Consider the following 19,867-nt stretch of genomic DNA (forward strand, 5'->3'; position numbering starts at 1 on the left):
TGAAGCTCCTGGGACCCTTGCTGGAGTGATGTTGCTCCATCATGGTTCCCAGTGTACAGCCAAGAGTGAATGCCACAGAAGCAGCCAGTAAACAGTAAAATAAACAGAATGCAACAATCATAAGACTGAGTGAAAATGAACGGAGTGGTGTTTAAGTGGCTCCTTCTTCTCCCCATAACACAGGCACTTGGGTCACATGAGTAGCTAACTCATCTCTTACAACACAGTTTTGTTTAAGGACTGGGTCACTTCCTCTGCTAGGAAAGCCAAGCCTCATTAAGGGCTATTTTCCGGGGGTAACTGGCATCTCCTGGCACTGTTTAAAGCAGATTAGGACTTTGGACATGTCTACAAAGACATATCCAGCAATTGTGTTCAGTGTTTAATTCTTTTAATCTTCCAGCCTTTATAAGCGTGAAAGGGCTGTAAATATGGGTACTGGAGATTAACAGAAGAAATAATGATAACACTATAATTAAACTCTTAGATGGCATTTTTTATTTTCAGCTGCCCAGTTCTTTTTCAACAGAAATAAAGAGCACAAAGCCAGAGGACATGACACAGCTTTGCATCAAGGGAAGACCCCCTGCTATCACACACTGTGTGTACCCACGCAGTGTGTGTACCCAGCTCCAAGTTAAAAGTAATTTCTTTTCCTACCCATTACTCCTGCTGAGAAGCTCTTTCAGGACCTCACTGCTGCAGTGATTAGTGGCCAACTTAACTTTGGTTATGCATTTTTCATCCCAGTCTGTTTCATTAGAGGAAATAATTACATGCCCTTGCATTTTTTTTTTTTACTCCCCCACTGGATTTGCTTACAGCTAGTTACCACAGCCCACCTTTGCCTTCCCAAGCAGAAGATAAGCTCATAATGCCTATTCTCACAAGCTCTCCATTAAGTGACCTTGCAGCACTTCACAGCTTCCCCCCATGGGAAGCCACTCTCTTCCATTCATCCTTACCTTCTCCCAGGCAATCCACGCTTCCTAAATAGCGCCACATCAGCATGCCAATTAAAAAGAGAGTTTGTACATTCTTTCCTAGCAGGAAGCAATCAGTCATATAGCTTAGCCACTCTTTGATGGAGACGCAGATTTCTGATATTCTTCTGCTGTGCTTCCTCCTTCATTTTATGGGCTTAGATTGAGCAGGTAAACTACCACCAGCTGTGATCAAATGAGGGCATCTGTTTCTCCCCTGAGCTGATAGGTCTCCTCTGCCCACAAGAAGGAGGCCCTAATGTCCAGCATCTACAAGCTATTTGGGTTATAATGATGAGAACTGAGAAACCACTGCAGCTTGCTAACTGTCTCCTGGGGAAAATTTTCAAATCAGCTGAAGACCATCCATGGTAAGTCCTTGTCAAAGGGAAAAGAACAGTAGCAACATATTGATGGTATATGTAATGATGGTTTTTAATTATTTAGTTCAGCTGTGTCCCCAACTTGAACGCCACAAGTTACTTGACAGTCCTTCTTTTTGCAAGTAAACAAACATAGTATCAACTATTTCCAGTCACAGCCTGGCCTCCCTAGCGCTTATGACGAAGCACATTTGGGAGCCAAAGTAAACAAACAGGGTGATTCATTTATCCCACAGCTTTGCAGATGGATGAATCCGCTATAACCAAGGCAAAACAGGACCTCTAAGGCTTTAAATTAACAGTACCGTGCAAGTGTTGCAAGACAGAAACACTGGTAATGCCTCATTGTTTGCAAAGAAATCGAGACCTGCATTTCTATGACATTTAAGTACATGTAAGTGAAGTTCCTATGGCACTACTCAACAAATGACAAACCACTAAAAACAGTGAGAAAGAGAGGACCTTCACTTCTTGTCAGGACTGAGAGATTTACTTCTTCAACATGTTACAAAGGAGTTTGCTGTTTACATCTGAAGCTGTCATCACATTCTGAAACAATTTAGACTGGTGCAAAACACTAACATCAGTAGGAGGGACACACAACTGTAAGAGCCAAACTACACTTTGCCATTAAATATTCAGTAATGGATGAATTTCTCAAGTTCTAACAAGTGAGCATGGATCATTGTGAGTTTTTAAAAGTTTCCCCATTATTAGTAGGTACCTGGCTCTCCCTTGAGGAGCTCCAGGAAGATAATGATACATCCTTCTTGAAAACTGATTGAAGTTATATTTCATCTGCTTCATTAAGCTCTTTATATCATGTCTACTAGCTAATGTATAGACTGATATAGACTATAATTTCCAGTGCAATGAACACACTAAAGCAGATGAATGAGCTAAATATATTTTTAGTGATTTTCTTATTGACAGCCTGTGTTTGTCCATTGGCAGCAGGCTAGTTTTATGAGATTTCATTTGTACATAACAGTATTTTCTTCCAGTCTGCTGCTGTTGCCCAGTAGTGCCTGCGGGGAGCCGGCGGGCACTGGCTGCAGCGGGAGCTACGCTGGCTGAGCAGTTTGCAGCTCCAAAATGTCAGACCTATTCCATACTTTGTTTTGCTCTCCTGGGTCTCTTTCTTTGCAGACTTGAGTCAGAATATCAGTCTTTCATAGTACGTTTCATATAGACTTTCAGTATCAAAGACTTTCATAGGCTATTCTTATATTTAAGGCATTATTGCTGGTAATGGTATTCACATGTTTCTTGTCTTCCTGTATGCACACCTTCCCTCCCCAGCTACTAGAATAAAAAAAAAAAAAAAAAAAAGTAACCTTATCTTGATCTGCCAAGATCCACTCTGTGCCCAGATCCAATTCTTATTTCCATTTGCTCCCATATTTATGTAAAGGTTTTGTTTGGAAACCAGCAGATCTAATTATTTGATGCTCTCTGAATTACATGTTTACTTTTTTTAGGTGCTACTCTGATCAAATATTAGTTATACTGCCTGTTTAGGTGGACAGCTGACATCAAGATCACGTATGCCGAGTAAAACAAGAAAATAATTGTTAACTGAACTCATGTTTCCTGAAAAGAACTATGTCTGCAGGAGCAGCCTTTATCCCAGATGCTAACTCATGGCAGACCATGGGACACCAGACTCTCCCCCTCTGTAGGTGTGCCTCTGAAGTTGTTGCAGATAGGTGAGCTCTCTGGCAAATGTCATAAACTCACACAGTCCCAGGAACGATGTGGCCTTGTCCTCACATCGCTAATTCTTTTGATAAGTAATATTGTGGTGCAGAGCCCTGAGTCATTGATATGAAGTAGTTTTCCCTGATACTGTGTTTCTTTTCAGGTCCAATTATAAGCCAGTACAAGCAAGTTCTCAGTCTCAATTGGCCTTGAGATTCAGGACATTTTATCCTCAAAGTACATTGAGGCTAGTAACTCTGAACTTCCCGGGACGGACCTATCTAAAGTACGGTGACAAGTTCTCTAATTTTGACTGAAAAAATGGAGGAGACAAAAATGTTGCCTTTGGGAAGCTGAATAAGACAGCTGTCCCCGCGTGGGGAGCACATGATAAATTCACATCTCCACAGTGATAATCCTACAGTTCCAAAAGTCTCCCCACAGAAGTCAGTGGGGAACACAATACTTCAACAGCTGGTAGGCAGAGAAAGATAACCCCATACCACCTGCCCAGCGCGAGTCCAAACCCTCAGGGGACTGCAAGAGCAAGGACAGCCATGAATGTGGTGGCAGTCAGGAAGGGAGCCTGACCCATCAAGATTTGGTTCCCCTTCAGTGTGATAAGGCAGAGACACGGTCTGAGAGCAGAAGCAGTTGAAGGATGGAGCTCATCCCACAGCCCCTCAGAGCGGGGGTCACTGTGCCCCCAGGGGACGAACCCCTCTGCAGCAGAGCACTGGAAAAAAAACACCCCTCCTGGAAAGAGCTGGCACCCACAAAGAGCCATCTCACATCCTCCTTCCCACCCAAATCACACACCAGCACTTTGTTTTGGTTTGGGTTTTGGGTTTTTTTTTTCATTTTTTGCATAACATTTTCAAAAACAATATAAACTGCCTTACCCTTGTTTATAACCATACAAATCATTTACATTCAACAGACACTTGTTCAAATCTACTTGTAAAACATTTACACTATGTAGTTCACTTGAACAAGTATATCTGTGATGAAGCCTTCAGAATATTACTTTATCAGTAGTCAGAGAAGCAAATGTCACTTCATAAAAGATAAAAGATATTTCTTTACCTTTCCCTCATATTCAAGATGCCACTGAGTTTGTAGCATCAGTTCTCTGTATACCTGATTTTTATCTCACATTCGCATCTTTTTCTCCTTCTCTGGTTTGGAGGAGGAGCTGAGGTATTTAACTTTCTTATGGCACAGATACTGCATATATGAAAAGTTCTACTTATTTTTCACTGCTTAGTGAAATCCAACCCTGTGCCTACAGCCAGATTTGTTATCACACTACTTTTGGAGGATACAGATGGGTAGGAAGAACAAATCACGTTTTGAAAGGTTACACTTACTGGCAAACCTCATTTGTTCTCTAGCAACAGACTAGCAACTCCTTCATAAAAATAAGCATTCCTGATGTACGTAAAACATTTTTCATGTTCCTTCCAGCAATGGTCAGTTCATCTATACTTTTCTTCCTTCAAAAGACAAATATCCAAGTGGATTGACTGTTTTTGACACTGGCAGCCACCTTTTTCCCATCTGCCCATAATATATATGTATTGTTTATCATGATCTTGCTCTTGGAAACAGTAAGTGTTCTTCTTTGTGGTCGTCTTTGGTTGCCATTGACTCAGGCTGTCTCAGAAATCTAATCTCTGTGCCTGTATCTTCACAGCAAAGATTTAGAATATTTAAAGGGAGACTTTGGCTTAAATCTCATAAAATGTGAAGATTCTTGCTAACAGATTGAAAGGTTTCTTAATTCAAGCCACATTCTAGTCTTTTAAAATCCTTCCAGATATCTATTGGGCCAAACTCTGGACCAGCTGTAAGTGGTGGTGGAAAGGAATTAGAGTATGGCCTCTCCCAGATGGATGCGAGTTGTTCATTTCCCTAGCTTGTGGGACTGCCTGCAGTTCTACTGTTCTTACATTAGCATCTATCTCTTTGAAGACAGCTTTTTTCCTGATTGTTTTTTTTCCCTACAGTTCAAAAAAACCTCTGGGCTGATTCACCCGAACAAAAAACTTTATCTTTGGTGTATGTGAGAGGTGTCAGTTAAGGGTCTGTAGTAATCTAGACCTTAAGGCTGGATCCCTTCCTGCCCCATACAGGCACATTTTATAGGATGGAAATATTTCTCCGCTATCATGTTATTTCTTGGAAGAGGAAGTAACCAAGTCATTCTGCTCATTCTGGTCCTCAAAGTAAAACACAGTCACTGGTTAATTATTACTCCCTTCTGATTTATTTCAGGACTGGAATCCAGGTAGATTAACCTAATGGGCAGCATTTTGCATCATGAGTAATTGATTTGCATACTTCAATTTAAAGGACCCAAGGTTCCTGAAGCTGCACCAGCTTTAGACCAGTGCAGACTCATGGTTTGTGGTAATCTATTGTAAACTTTTATACTCACATCAGAGAGGAGAACCAGGCCAGTCATGAAAGAGGCACAGAAGGGGAAGACTGTATATTATTACCAGCAATCTATCCAATCACTTCCAGGAATAACTTTCTGTTAGTCAAATGACTCTTGAAACACTAAAACATCCCTCCCAATTATTTTCTTGGCAAAGATAACAACGTGTTACAGATGCCTATAAACCTCTAGCTATGGGATATTGGTAGCTAAAACAGAACCGAATTCTCCAGTGTACAATTATCTGCTATGCTGATGTATTCCCCCTCTACTGGGGAGGGATATTCTGAGGCAGTTCATTTAAGCAAAGAGTAATCCAAGTGGTGAAAAAAATTAGATTTTTTCTGTGGAAAAGTTCGTAGGTATACAGTTGCTATGACAATTGTATTTGGTTCTGGAAAAGGGTAAAAACCGGTGCTTTTTAGACTGAAGTAAAATAAAATTAGTTTGGATGCATAAGGAAACTGCATTTTTGCACTGTTGTGGAATAGTCCTTCTGCAGCAAGCTTTCTTAGCTTCTGTTTTTAGATTTTAAGGTTTTCCTTTTTTTTTTTTTTTTTAATCTGCAGCACTATTGGAATTACAAAGGGTGAGAGCACCTCCCTTTCCCTACCTTTCCCTTATTTAGGAAACATGCCTAGTATTCTGTGTTCCAAAATTCTATGGATTGCACCCTAGCTGCAAAATACTAGAAGCAGGTTTCCTGCATCTAGGCAGCATCAAAATGCAAACTTGTATTTGTAACCTCGTTAGATCATAAAAGACTTGGGGAAGAGGAAAAAATAGCTGACATCTATCCATCTGCTGGGAAAGCAGCATATCTGGTCTGCAATGTCTCTCTGTGTCTCGCATGAAAGATAGCCAGGATGGTTTTTTGTTCCGTTGGTGGCTGGAGAATAAGGCAGGTCTTAAACTTTGCTATTGTGTATCCTTTATCGGCTTTCCACTTCCAGCACTTGTGTATGCATATCCCTGCCGCAATCACGCAGGCCAATGCAACGGGGATCACTGTGATGTACCAGGACAAGCCAACAGCTGGAAAAGTAAAGAAATGAAATATTTTCAGGAAAAATTCTCAGGAACGTAGTTGTCTAAGTTTGAGGAGGAAGAGGAGAAATCATAATAAAAAGGGTGTCTGCAAATTAACCTTCCAGCAGGGCTGATCCCCTGTGAAAGGAAGAGGCCTATTGATTGAGTGCTCTGCGAAACAGGTTTGTGAAGATGGGAGGAAGAACTGGAAAACAATAGAGGGTGAGAATTTAAAGTTTAATCTGCGTACACATGACTCTTCCCAACCCCTACTCAGAGTGGCTATGGGCTTTCTATCTTAATGTGGTGAATACAGAAACACTCCAAGCAGGAAATAAAAGCACCACATGGAGAGGGAATACATAACAGCTAGTCCACCCTTCAGCTGTGTGAATAATTTCCTCATACAGCGCAGCTTATAAATTACTAATGATCAAGCCAAGACTCCGAATTTTTTTCCAAAATGCAGCCAATTTCCAAGACCAGCGTCTGTCCAGACCACTTTGGATTATTCTAGCCTATATACTACTAGCCTCTGTATAATTCCTGTGTAGGTCATGGAAGACAAGGGCAGCACATCATCTAACAAAGTGGGTACAAATCCTTCATCATAGGATGCTGTAGTGAGTCATGAGTTCATGAGTTACAACTCACAATGAAGACTGTAAATGTCTGCGTGCCTTTCTAAGACAGTGTGAGCAAGCTTTGGTGATTCATCGTCATGCAAAACAATTAGCATTGCTCCAAATTGTTTTCACAGCTGGTTCTTGGCCAAGGTTGCACTGAGCTTAGGGCTTCTTTTCCCAACACTAGGAGCCAAAATAACAAGACCCATCACAATTTACACTTATTGTTATTTTGGTGGCAGTCTGTGCATGAGGCAAAGGAACACTCTGGTCTTTATTCTGCTATTGCCTTTTTTTTTTCCCCATACTTGGAGGAACTGGAGGAGATCTGGCCCTGCTGCACCCAATGGGAGTTTGCCAGTAGTCTCACTGGAGCCATCATTTCGCAAAGTGTATCTAAATTGGAGCCCTATCCAGCAAACAAGTATACCAGCACAGATCCTTATCCCTGCAGAAAATGACAGTGAATGGCCCACAGAACATAACAGCTAGTCCACCCTTCAGCTGTGTGAATAATTTCCTCATACAGCGCAGCTTATAAATTACTAATGATCAAGCCAAGACTCCGAATTTTTTTCCAAAATGCAGCCAATTTCCAAGACCAGCGTCTGTCCAGACCAGAACAGGCTATTTCAAATTCTACAGTGAAAGAGGCAACCAGGTTTTCCCCAGGCAATAATTCATCCTGATACTAGCTCTGACAGTATAAAAGGCTTGAATGACAATTTAGCATCAGGATGATGATAAGAACTACCCCAAATAAACAGTCACACTAGTTACCTTCCTGCTTGACCCTTGTTGGTAGTACTTGGTACCCGTATGTGTTCTGGGCCAGACATGTAAAGTCTGTGTAAAAATCCTCTTCTTTGACAGGATCAAAAATCAGTGGCACTTCAATGAAATTTTCACCATTTTCTACAATTTCTCTGGAAGAAAAAGAAAACTTTAATGTTAAATCCTTTTATAAGCTGGCTTTTCTCTACTTGATGTGTTTGTTCCAACAGCACATTGCAAGAAAATGCCTTGGATATTTGCTCATTTCTGAACCAGCCCCTGAGCATTAGGGGACGCCTGTGTCTTCCAGCCCAGCTATTTGAGTCTCAGCAGTCAGTACCCATCCTGCACGTCTTGAATCTTCCAGGAAAAAGAGATCTGGATTTGTCTTGCAAAAATAAGGAAGAGGGAGGGGAGAAGGGTGAGCAGCATTCTATCTATCTTTCAGCTCTCTATACAGCATTGTGGAAGGACCTAAGTCCTTCTCTCTGATCACCTGTTCATTTCTGACATTAATTCTTACTGTCATCTAGAAAAGGACGTATGAAGAACATAACCCCGCGAACGCTCACTCAGCAAACCGAACCACCCTCCCTGTCTATCATGCACCCACAGCCACGAGCTCAGTACAAGAAACCGTCTAGGCAGTTTCCAGCTTATTTCAACCTGATTGTTTCATCAGTCCAACTGCTTGAAAGTGGTTGTCTAGCTGCAGTCAGACATTCTCTTGATACCTTTCAGGCATTTGCTGGAGCCATTGTCGAGCTGCTCTTTCATGATGTGATCATGAGCCCGCTCTGTGCTGCGGCAGTGGAGCTCCCTGTGCACTTCTCCCAGGACTGTACCACATGAAGGCAGTAAGACAGCAGTGGCTGCTTTGCCAGAGACTACTGTGGAGAATTTGTTTTCCCAGTGGCATTTGACCTGTTTTGCCTTGCTGCCATTCTGAGAGCTGCTGGCAGAGCTGGGGTGTCTCACACACCATGGGCTTTACCTGAGCTCTAGCTGGCACAGTCCCTGTCCTTGTGCAATTATATAAAAATATATAACAGTAAAAATGATAATGATAGTAATAATAAAAATAATTTTTAAAGTCCAAGTAAGAAAGTACATGTGCTGCTCTATTCTAAAGTCTGCAGAGACTATAGCCACAGTACGTTTTAAGGCTCCTGAGCACAGGTTTAACACACTGTCACTCATCCATGTAAACAACATTATAAATTAATAGTCTCAGTCGTCGTGTGGGTAATGCAAAAACAGATAAGGGCTTGGGCATACAGCTGAGTTACCTGGTTACCTCTGGCTGCAGCTGTGCAATAAACTAAACACGGCCAGCTTGTTATCTGGCACTGATGGCCACAAATGGCCAAAAACTAGCTCACATCCGTAACTGGTAAACACTCTCTTCCTTCAAAATAGGGATACTATATCCCCAAACTCTGTTGGAATGGTCCCTGACCCATGCTAAATCCTAATTGATTGCCAGGAGCTCTTTGGGAAGGTGCTAGCTGGTGAGTGACCCATTTGACCAGTAATAGCAGAGGCAACGGCATCCCAGAGCCCAGGAATCTTCCTCTGTCCACCAGTACAGGCAGAGCCATCATGATCCAGGTGACGGCGATGATCTTTGTGGACACACTCAGCTTCATCAAATGAGAGATAAAACATGCCAACTTGGACCTCAATGAAGAGCTTTCAGTTGGTAGGTCTATCTCACATTTGCAAAGCACAAAATGAAAGCATGCCTGAACTTAGCGAGTTAGTGCTGCTCATGTGACACGTCACAGGTACACAAGCAGATCTTTTCCCTCCTTTCCTAGCTGGAAAAGCCTTGAGGCAAATATCTATGAGGCAGCTGGACAAATTTTGACACATGCAACTATGAGGCAGCTGAGTGAATGCTCCTTAAGATTGGAGAGACAATGGATCAGGGCAAGAGGATGTGGGACATTCTGCTTCTCCCTCCCACCAGCATCCCCCCAGTGCTTCCCTGGCACCAGCTCCAGTACTCACTGGGCATTTCTGCGAGCCAGTTTAACTCGCTAATGTGGAAAAGAACAAGCCTAAGGGGAAAAGCAATGATATTGGGGAGGAAGCAAACCAAACCCTGGCTATTTTCCGTTGTCTTAGTGTGTTCAGAGAACTTCGTAAATGTCAGGGAGAGGATGTTGCAGTTTTGCTGGCACAAGGCAAGAAAAAGAGAAGCACTGGGAAGGATCAAGTCCCATTGCTTTGCACTGCAGTCAGCCCTTACATCATCTCAGCTGCCCATGAAAATTTGCTTCAAGTTTAAGCCTTGAAGTTGGCCCATTTGCAGTATACCATGAATAAAACCCAGAGATAAAGAATTGATTTCACCCTGTCTGGGTTGGATTTGGGTTTTTTTGCTTGCCTGCCTGTTTTTTTCTCAGCTCTCACCTTCTCTTCAGATCTGTCCATATCCCATTTCACTATGTGGCATTCAGCTGCACTGAGAGCCCCTGTAACACTGCAGGTTAAAACAAGCACAAGCAAATACGTTCAGCCAGACTTACTGTCGTTCTCCCTCTGTAACTCTGCTCCGCTTGTAAACCACATCAACAGTGGTGTCATTTGCTAGCCATTCCACATCGGTATTGACGTGGCTGCTCAGCCCAACAAACACTTTGCATGGAAGAGTCATCTTGGAGCCTGTTTGTAAAAGAATAATTAAAAACCCATTTGGATACATATGAAGAACTACTCTTTCTCTGGTGAAAACCCACATCTCCAGTGGGAGATCAAGTTCACACACATGTCAAGCACCACTACATTCAAAACTGAAATTAAACCCCAAATTGCTTTTTGTCCCCTAGTTCTTGGCAGCAAGACCCTTCAGTTTGGCAGTCCTTCCCCTGCCGCTAACTAAATTATTGTCCCATTGCAACAGTTAGCAACTCTGGCACTAGACACATTCCTCAGGAGGTGAAGATGTGCTCCTGTGGCCTTGCTCCTCCTGACGTACTGCAGCCTAAAGATTGCAAAGCCTAAAAATTGCATTAACCAGCAGTGTAGCTTCACTCAGAGATGCTGTGGGCAAGGGCATTCAGCTCAAGGTGGGACCTCCAGAGATAAAGTGATAATGTAAAAATTCAGAAATTTTGTTGTAGTTATTGTGACTCAGAGCTAAGGATGAAGAGCCTTCAGACAGGTGTGTATTTATATCATATGGAAAACATACGGCTCAATAATGCACACAATTTTATTACTATTCTATCTCTGCAGATGGTGAATAAAAGCAATATAAAACACTCCATGGAGCTAGAGAGGAAAAAAAAAAAAACCAAATGAAAAACTTACTTGGTAGTCCTGTGCTGTTGTAAAGAAAAGTGGCAGGGAAAACTAAGACATCATAGGACACAGCTGTGTGTATCGTACCCAAGTTAAAAAAGCTTAGTGTAAAATATACCTGGTGTTTTCCAGGAAAAGGAAATGGAACAGAAATTTGTTGTCATAAAATAATCTCCAAAGAAAAATTGAGATCCTATCAAGGCACTTGCTAACTAACAACTGTCTAGTTCAAACAGTTTAAAAACAATGAAAAAATGCCTCCTCCCATAAGAGCTAGATGGCTCCTTCAAAGGCACCAGATAACCTAGACCAGTCTGAGGAAATACTGAAAAAGGAAAGTTCTTGGTGAAGGGGGAAGCCTGGACAGCTGACATGCTTTTATTGCTTTCTCAGTAGCTAAAACCTGCAACAGTTTTGCAGCTTCTCCTACATGGAAGATAGCATCTATTTGTAGACAATAAGAGGCAAAACCTACTCCGGTACTGACCCTCAGGATCGATATCAACGTCAAAAGAGCTACTACAATTTATGATGACAAAACGCACCGTAAGAGGACCTGCTCTACTTTTTCTCTGCTTAGATGTTTCCAAAAATAATGTTGGGCCTTACCGAGAGCAGCTGATGTTGTCTTTTGTGTTGGATACACAATTATTGGGGTAATTATTTTTTCTTGTTCTAGAGAGAGAAAGACAACATAGAGTCAGGGCTAGCACAAGAGAAAATGTGGGTATTGCCCCAGAACTATAGAAATGTGCTGCTTTGCTCAACATCTTTCACCTCCCAGGAAAGCATTTATAATTAAGCCCGCTGGCAAAAAGAGACATTCCAATTTCAAGCCCAGAGAGCTGTGTTTGTGGGGTATAGACAGGCTCGAGCTCACATCTTGGTCCTGAAAGCTGCACCGGGAGGCATTTGCGGCAGGTGACTGACTGTCTTTCGGAAGCAGCAGTTAATGTCAGGCACTCAGCAGGGTCCTATTCACCAGCAGCGAGCGCCGAGACCCTCGCACGCCCACCGCGTACTGGCAAACCGAGGAGCGGCGGGGGCTGCGCGGGGCGCGGTGTGTGCGGCCGGGAACGGCGCGCTCGGCGCTCCGGCACTGCCAGGCGCTTCCACCGGCGGGCACCGGGACCGGGCGCCTCAGCCCTGCCGCCTCCGAGGGCCGGCCCGCCGAACCCGCCGTGCGGTGCGGTGCGGAGCAGGGCGGTGCGGAGCGGGATGGTGCGGAGCGGCGCGGGGCGGAGCCGCGGGCGGGCCGGAGCGGTGCGGAGCAGGGCGGTGCGGAGCGGGATGGTGCGGAGCTGAGCGGGACGGGGCGGAGCGGGATGGTGCGGAGCGGAGCGGGATGATGCGGAGCGGCGCGGCAGGTGAGCCCGCGGGCGGGGCGGGGCCAGGAGCGGGGCGGCGGAGGCGGCCGGTCACGGCCGCCCCCTGCTGGCGGCTCGGCGTCACCCGTTCGCAACCCAGCCGGTTCGCCTCCGGGGCGGGTCTGCAGGGGGCCGTTTCCTAAGCCCTCTGAGGGCGTTCGCGGCGACGCCCCCCACCGCCACCCGAGACGTAAATTACGGGGTTTAGCCACCGCAGGCCCCTGCAGCACCGAGCCGTGCTCCCGCAAACCTGCCGCCGGCCGGCCGAGGGGGGCTCCCCCCAGCCCTGCCAGGGAGCTCTGGGCAGCCCAGCAGTGCCAAAGCCAGCACCCGGGGCGTCCCCCTCCCCCTGGCAGCGCCGAGAGGCCGAGCGTGAGCTCCTCTCCCGAGTTTCACTGACAAGAGATTTTCTGAAGTGCTGCGATGTTTTAAGGGGCCGATATTTACCAACAGTCTCCAGGTGAATGGTTCTGGTGATTTCATACGTTGCACCTTCAAACGGGAACGACATCTTGCAGGTGTAATACCCAGAGTCCGCTGGCAGCACAGAAGTCATGATCAGAGAACTCGAACCTTTCAGAATTACGTACTTGTCATCACTGCCCTCCAAAGGCAGTGCATCCTGGGGAAAGGACAGCAGCTGGGGTTATGGCTCGGACAGATGCGGTTACAGCCTGTGCAGCTTCCAGACAAAATTACTTATCCTTGTCTCTCCTTTATTAAAAGTTCACTTATGGCTGGAAAATCTGAGCAGTTCTGCTTCCCCACCAAAAAGCAATAAGTTCTCCAAATGTGTGTCCATCTCTAAAATGCTCTGAGGCACTATGTAAAGTGTGGAAAATAGGTATTTTAATCTTTCTACATCTGTGTATAGCTTTTCAATGAAGTGCGCATTTCAAGATGGAAAAGATACCATAGGCTTTCCAGAGTCCTCCTAAGACTAATTATCTAAGACATTCTTCTATGACAAAACTATTTTAGTAACCATGAAGTTTTCCACAATGCTATTACTTTCCATACGTGACTCCATAACACTACCATTCTAAGGCATTCGTCAAAGACAAATCCTAGTAATCATGCAGGTTTTCACAAAACTCTTACTTACCCTACATGATCTCATAAACTGTGATAAATTCCTGCTCTGTATCCCTCAGGCTCTGCTCCCACACAGGCTGGAGCCTTGCTAGGCACAATGATGTTCCTCCCCCGTGAAGGCAGGCTAGCTCTCTCTTACAGTTGTAACAAGAACCATATTAAGGAGGATGGCCTTAGATAAGGGGGTTATATCCTGCTTCCAAAGCGAATCCTGAGCAGAGACACTTCACTGGTACGGTACCAACCACAACACAGGCACTGCTGTATGAAGCCAACCTAAGTATCACATCCTGTGGTCAGAACGATAGCTGCACAAGGCAGAGCATTGATCGTAGCAGGAGTGTAAATAAAAGCTAAGCCGAGGTATGATGAGAATGTTTTAGTAGAACACCCTGCTGTCCAGTGTGAGATTGTACAGCTGAGGATGACCGAGTGAAGGGCGTTTGACCTTACAGGCAAAGCCAGGCTTGCCTGCTTGAAATGCCGTGGGCTGGCAAGTTAGGCGAGAGAACACCATAAGCATTGTGTGACGAACCCAGGGTTGCAAAATGATGTAATCCAGTTAATTAATGAAAGCTACCCCACCTGAACAGCTCACATGGGGGGAGCATCACTGGGAAATCCTACTTTATGGGGGTCACTAGAGGGGCAATAAAAAGAAGCACGGCACCAAAGACAAGGGCCTAATCTGAAGTGGCAGTCCCCGGAGCCAAGGTAGGTAACCTAGCCTTAAATATAGTTACCTGTGAGTAAATATAGCTGCCTGTGAGAGCACAGAACATGCGGAGCACCTCACCCTGTGCTGAGTCCACCCCAGAGAACCTTTCTTAAAATATATACATGTCCCAAAATTCCCAGTACATTATGCTGTGCTCGTGTCTTTAACAACGTGATGTTCAGGAGAGACAGAAAGTGGAGACGTATGTGCCTTTACAAAGAGATTGGGATTAGGTTTTGCACAAAGTGGAGATGAAAGTTCTACCTTGTACCACTTGAGCTCCAGGCTTGTCCTATTTGGTGTAAAATCCCACAGGTCTGGGCAAACGATCTTTCCAGAGGTGAAAGTGAAGAGGACCTGGAGATAGGCAATCTCCCGAGCAGCTGTTTTCTCCAAGACCGTGAGGTGGATGGAGACCTCGGTGCAGTAGGAGGAGTTCCTGCAGACAGAGTGGGGAGAGGTGAGCACCCACCAGCAACGAGGGGAACTCCAGTGATACCTTTGGTTTCTTCCTGGCTCCTTTTCCCTCCTTAGCAGTTTCTAAGAGGCCAAGACTGAGATCATACCAGGAGGGATACTGGAAAATCACTGGTACTGAGGTTTTGGCACAATCTAAACACGTTGCTGACATGTCTGCCTTGGATCTTCGGCCTTGTCTTTTTTGTACACCAAGTTTGTCATGCACCCTTGGGCTACAGCATGATTTTTGTTTTGCAGGGAGAGGGAGCATGTTCACCTGAACAGGTGTGTCATGAACTCTCCTCCATTTCCTTGAAAGAGGTCTTGACTCGGAAAACCCTAATGATTGGGACCTAAGGACGAAATAAAAAGCTTAAAGCATGTATTGCAATACATCTACAGTTACTATTGCACAACCGGTAGGCATTTCTGCAAGTGCATATAATTTTGCACAGAAAAGAAGGCATTCCTGCTTGGAAAGTTTTGCAATATTTAACTTTTTCTAACCCCAGGTGACAATCTCTTCCAGTCCCAAGGATGACTGGAGTGGGGGAGACAGGTTCTTAAACTATGCCCTTCACAACCTCCAAAAGCCTGCCTCAGCGGTGCCTCCACCCAGGGCAGTGCCTGACCCTTGGGGAGGCCAGGGAAGCCAGGGGGTCTGGGCTGCCACCTCCTGAAGCAGAGTCCTGCTGCTGCCAAGGTCACCTGCAGGTCAGATGCCTAAATCCAAAATATTTGCTCAGCAGAAACGGCGATCTGTGATAATTTGCTTCCACCCTCGTTTTACAGAGTGTTGAAAAAAATCTGGTGGCTTCTCTGTGAGATGATTTGCAAAGCAAATACAATTTTTTTCCATTTTATTAATCCTGCGATAATATTTATTAGCGATGAAACTATGTACTTGGCTTTTGCATATCTTTTTCAAAGAGGTTTCACAGCATTTTGCTATAGCTGTCAGTAGCTTTGCTATTGTTATAGGCTGATTAATCGAGGCAGAACAGTCCAAACATCCCTGGAATTGTTTAAAAAAATGCAGAGATGCGGTGCTTAGGGACATGATTTAGCTGTGGGCTTGGCAGTCCTGGGTTAACGTTTTGACTTGATGATATTAAAGGACTTTTCCGACCTCAGTGGTTCTATGATTCTATAAAAAGGGGATTAAAAAACACCCTTGAAGGTCTCAGACAACTACTGGGTGATCTAGGACAATATTTGCAACCTTTTGTTATTCTGGCCTCACTATCAAAGTCTTCTCTTCTGCTCCACTACTGCAATCACTGCTGAGACACGAAGAAAGGCCAACCCAAGATGCCGAACATGATTTATTAACCTGAGTCCTGCCTGTCCATTCCACTGCTGACACATGTCACTCATGAGGTGTGCCTTGCCAGCAAGGAAGCTGCACACTACACAGGCAGCTCCAGGGATGTAGAGATATGTCTTCCACTTGCCAGGAGTGTGTGAGGAGGATGACTGGATGAAGGAGCTGGCAGGGGACAAGGACCTGGGAGACCCACTGGAGTTCTGGCTCTAATGGTGACAGGGGGTTTTGTTTTCATCTGTCCCCCACCAATCCAGACCCTGGTACCTCTTTTGAAAGTATACAAGGGGCTGTCAGATTGTAAATCCTCAGGAAAAAAAAAAGACCAGTAGGGCTGAAAAAAGCCATGGCTCAAGCCTCAGCCTACTGCAGTATCACAAGCCTGGTACCAGTCCAGTAAAGACACTTTGGGTCTCATGAAAGATCTTCCAGCAATAACAAGGCAATCAAATTCTGGTTTAAAATGTGAAACAGAAGAGGAGTGAAGACCGGGAAGAAGGAAGAGGGAAGAAGGAATCCACTGCAGAGGCATGGTGCCTTGGTACATGCTTCGTAAGGCAAGCTGAAGTGCAAACAAGGCTCTTTGCTTCTCTGGAGCTGTAGCACAAGGGTTGTGTTCTGCAGAATTCCCTGCCTGCCACTTGTCCCCACTTGCCATAGCCCTGACTGGCTCAAAAATAAGCCAGAACAAATGCTCTGTACAACATGTCCTTGTGAGATCGTAGCCAGAGCGGCAACACTGTGTCACGATTTATCCAGATTTCAGCATATATATCTCCACAGGAGACACACAATGCGCTTAAGAGTTCTGACTTTCCACATTTTTTCTATAATAAAGTCAACAAGGAAATGATTTATCCAGACATACTCTGAACATAACTGAACATAAATAGTTTAGAATTAAGCTAATCTGTTTTAGGCATAGCCACCTTGTTAGCGCACTGGGTTTTCTTTTTAAATACCCACCTTCTGGTGCAGATATATACTCCTGAGTCTTCTAGCATTGCTGGTAAAAACCAAAGTGTATCTCCTTCTGCCCAGATTCTTGGATCTTCATCTCTTCCTGATATCATGGTTTTTGAACCATTTTTATACCATGTGATATTAGGGGTCAAGGCAGAAAAATCCGAATGTTTGTACCTGGGGGAAGGGCATTTCAGAACCACAGGTTCTCCATGCAGTTCATAGTAGTGTTTGAAAAACACGGTGTGATCTGGGCAGTTTTCTATATAAATCAGAGATATTTTTACATTACTGTCAGCCAGGCACATTAAAAAGAAGGGAGAGGGAGACAGAAGGGATTAAAAAAGCATGCCCTTACCTGTGCTTTTGACTTGCTGGAGTCTGAAAGCAGAGGCACCCACTGTGCACGTCACCAGGACAAAGAAGAGCCCACACATTTTTTCCCAGAGGAAACTGGAAGGAGAAGATCAAGGGAAAGCATTTTGAAATCTGCAGGGAAGTTTATTATAAGGCAGAAGATACAATGAAAATACTCAACGTTAATAGTTAACTGCTCTTTTCCTCACTTGGGACCTAGTGAGCTTTGGTTCACCCTTAGTGATGAGAAAGGCTTATTCATCCCGAGTTTATGGGGGCTGACTTGTGAAACAAGAGCATCTGGCTTGGCACAAACACATCACTTCTGTCTTTCACTGCAGGAGATGCAAACAACATACCACAAGATGCTGCTGTCCCCACAGCTATGGGTGGAAAAATCTAGCTCTGCTTATTTTGCACTAAGATGTGAATGAGGGTCAGCTGCTTGGGGTTATTGCAGTGTAGTAGCTCGGGTGAACACAGGAGCAAAGATGCAGCAGGACAGATTTCAGCTCTCCTAAGCAGTCACTTCAGGTTATAGGGCACTCATTAAATCCTATGTCACTTTATCTTCCCCACTGTGGCTACCAAAGCAGGCCAGATAGTGTAGGCTGCAGGCAAAATTCCTGCTATAACCAGAGCTAAGGTTTCAAAGTCTCCAACAAATGTTCCTCTTGGGGGAAAAAAAGCTTTGACTCCCATGGCATGCGCACCCATCTTGCTGTTGGTGTGCAAGTGAGTTTTCAGTGTGGACACTATTACCATTACTATTACTGCGCTAAAAAAAAAGATGAGGAAAACCTTGAACAACTGGTCCTAAAAATCAGATACCGTGACACTAAGGGAAACCAAAACTATCCGTTGCCAGTCACTCGTTAATTGACACCTGTACTGGCCTGGCATGGGCAAGGCAGCTTCTGTGTACATCACCGAATGCTTCCTGGTCTGCCACGAGGTTTCAGCTGCTGCTACTCAGTTGACTGATTATGTGTTATCTCAGCGTACCACAGGCAAAAATATATAAAATGTGCTATATATAGGCATGAGTTTATGCTCTGTGTAAGGTATTTATGTGCAATACAGTACACATACACACATGATACAAGCCTTTTCCATTTTATATGCAGAAACATAAACTGCATGCATTTAACGTTAGCCTAACATTCTGATTGTCCCATAGGATGAATATTAAACGTCCAAACAACTACTTCAAATTGCATCCAATAGCAAAAACATATTCCTACCAATATAACAGTCATATTCACAGGCACTCACCTTCAGGCATCTTTGTATCCTGTCATGCTCATATTTATAATATGGTTTTAATCCCAATTTCCCCCTGTTCTAGTAGCTATGTTTATCTGACATCTGATGGTTTGACTATAATAAACTATTACTGTCATCTCTACACCACCACAAAGCCAGCCTCTTGTCCAATAATACTGCTTCGCAACCACAGGTCGTCTCCCCTACCACTAGATCTGCAAGAGTTCTCAGGGCACTGGCACGGAGCTGCAGCCCCTCTGGGCTGCACCTGGACTAAATGCTAGTGGCTTTGTCTGTGGCATTTACGAGCCCCACAGTTCACTTGTAATACCCTGTAACAGGGGAGTTTCTCTCTCTTTGGATCCTTTCCCTGATGAAAATACTTGCTCAGAGCTTTCCAGTCCTTTTGGTTTAGTATCTAGCAATCTCCGTAAACCCTACACAATCTGAGGGTTTAAGGGAGGTTTTCATTCCCAGATTTCCATCAGCTTTGCTTACCTGTGCTTCTGTGGTCTTTCAGCCATTAGCTTCTCATGGAAAGATACAAGACTGAAAATTGTTCGTGATGACCTTATATAGGGTTTGGCTCAACACAAAGCGGAAATTTGTCTCTCATTGCCCAATAAGATTTGTGTCAGAACCAAATGACATTTTAGAGCCACCTTTCTTTCCTTCCGTAGAGTGAGGATGAGAGAAACAGACACAGAAAGAGAGAGAATATGTATTTGGATTTCCCAAAAAAGGGGAAATGACTGCTAAAATTTCCCTTTTTCTGACGAATGGTAGTTTGCTTACACTTATGTCTTCACATGACTATTTCATGCTCTACCTCAAATAAAGAATTCTCATGAGTAAAAAAAGGTGTTCTGCAGCATAGTCAGCAGCTAAAAAATTGCAATCTTCACATAATGTGGTTTAACGAGTTCTTCATGGACAGCATAAATCTTTCGTGATTTCCCAGACAGCTTGTGAATCACAAATGGGTTGATTCCCCTTCCCTTCCATAACATTCATCTTAGTGTCACACCTTACATAAAGGTTCTTTTTGCAATTGAATACAAAGAATTAAC

General features: G+C 44.2%; 1 protein-coding gene across 2 annotated transcripts; it reads right to left on the bottom strand.

The window, feature by feature from the left end:
• Nucleotides 1–3,896: 3,896 nt before the first annotated feature.
• On the bottom strand, nt 3,897–19,458 carry IL1R2 (interleukin 1 receptor type 2). 2 transcript variants are annotated; one of them, XM_040584700.1, is made up of 9 exons: nt 19,296–19,458; nt 17,533–17,627; nt 17,352–17,436; nt 14,693–14,867; nt 13,063–13,237; nt 11,858–11,923; nt 10,474–10,609; nt 7,946–8,091; nt 3,897–6,545 (listed from the first exon to the last, which is right to left on the bottom strand). In XM_040584700.1, exons 1-9 carry the CDS (start codon nt 19,319–19,321, stop codon nt 6,304–6,306), a joined length of 1,146 nt encoding a protein of 381 aa, XP_040440634.1. In that variant the 5' UTR covers nt 19,322–19,458; the 3' UTR covers nt 3,897–6,303. The 2 variants fall into 2 exon arrangements, with proteins under 2 accessions (XP_040440634.1, XP_040440632.1); XM_040584698.1 differs by having other exon boundaries at nt 17,178–17,436.
• Between the last annotated feature and the right edge of the window lie 409 nt (nt 19,459–19,867).

The sequence above is a fragment of the Falco naumanni genome, chromosome 2 (genome assembly GCF_017639655.2).
Source record: "Falco naumanni isolate bFalNau1 chromosome 2, bFalNau1.pat, whole genome shotgun sequence".
Lineage (NCBI taxonomy): Eukaryota > Metazoa > Chordata > Aves > Falconiformes > Falconidae > Falco > Falco naumanni.

Bases quoted from the DNA above. Each gene is read 5' to 3' on its own strand.
- IL1R2 (XM_040584698.1), bottom strand. From the start codon at position 19,321: ATGGCTGAAAGACCACAGAAGCACAG. The intron at 17,628-19,295 runs GTAAGCAAAGCT...TTCTCCTTCCAG, and splicing joins GAAAGACCACAGAAGCACAG to TTTCCTCTGGGAAAAAATGT. The intron at 8,092-10,473 runs GTAAGTCTGGCT...TTTTTCTTCCAG, and splicing joins GTTACAGAGGGAGAACGACA to AGAAATTGTAGAAAATGGTG.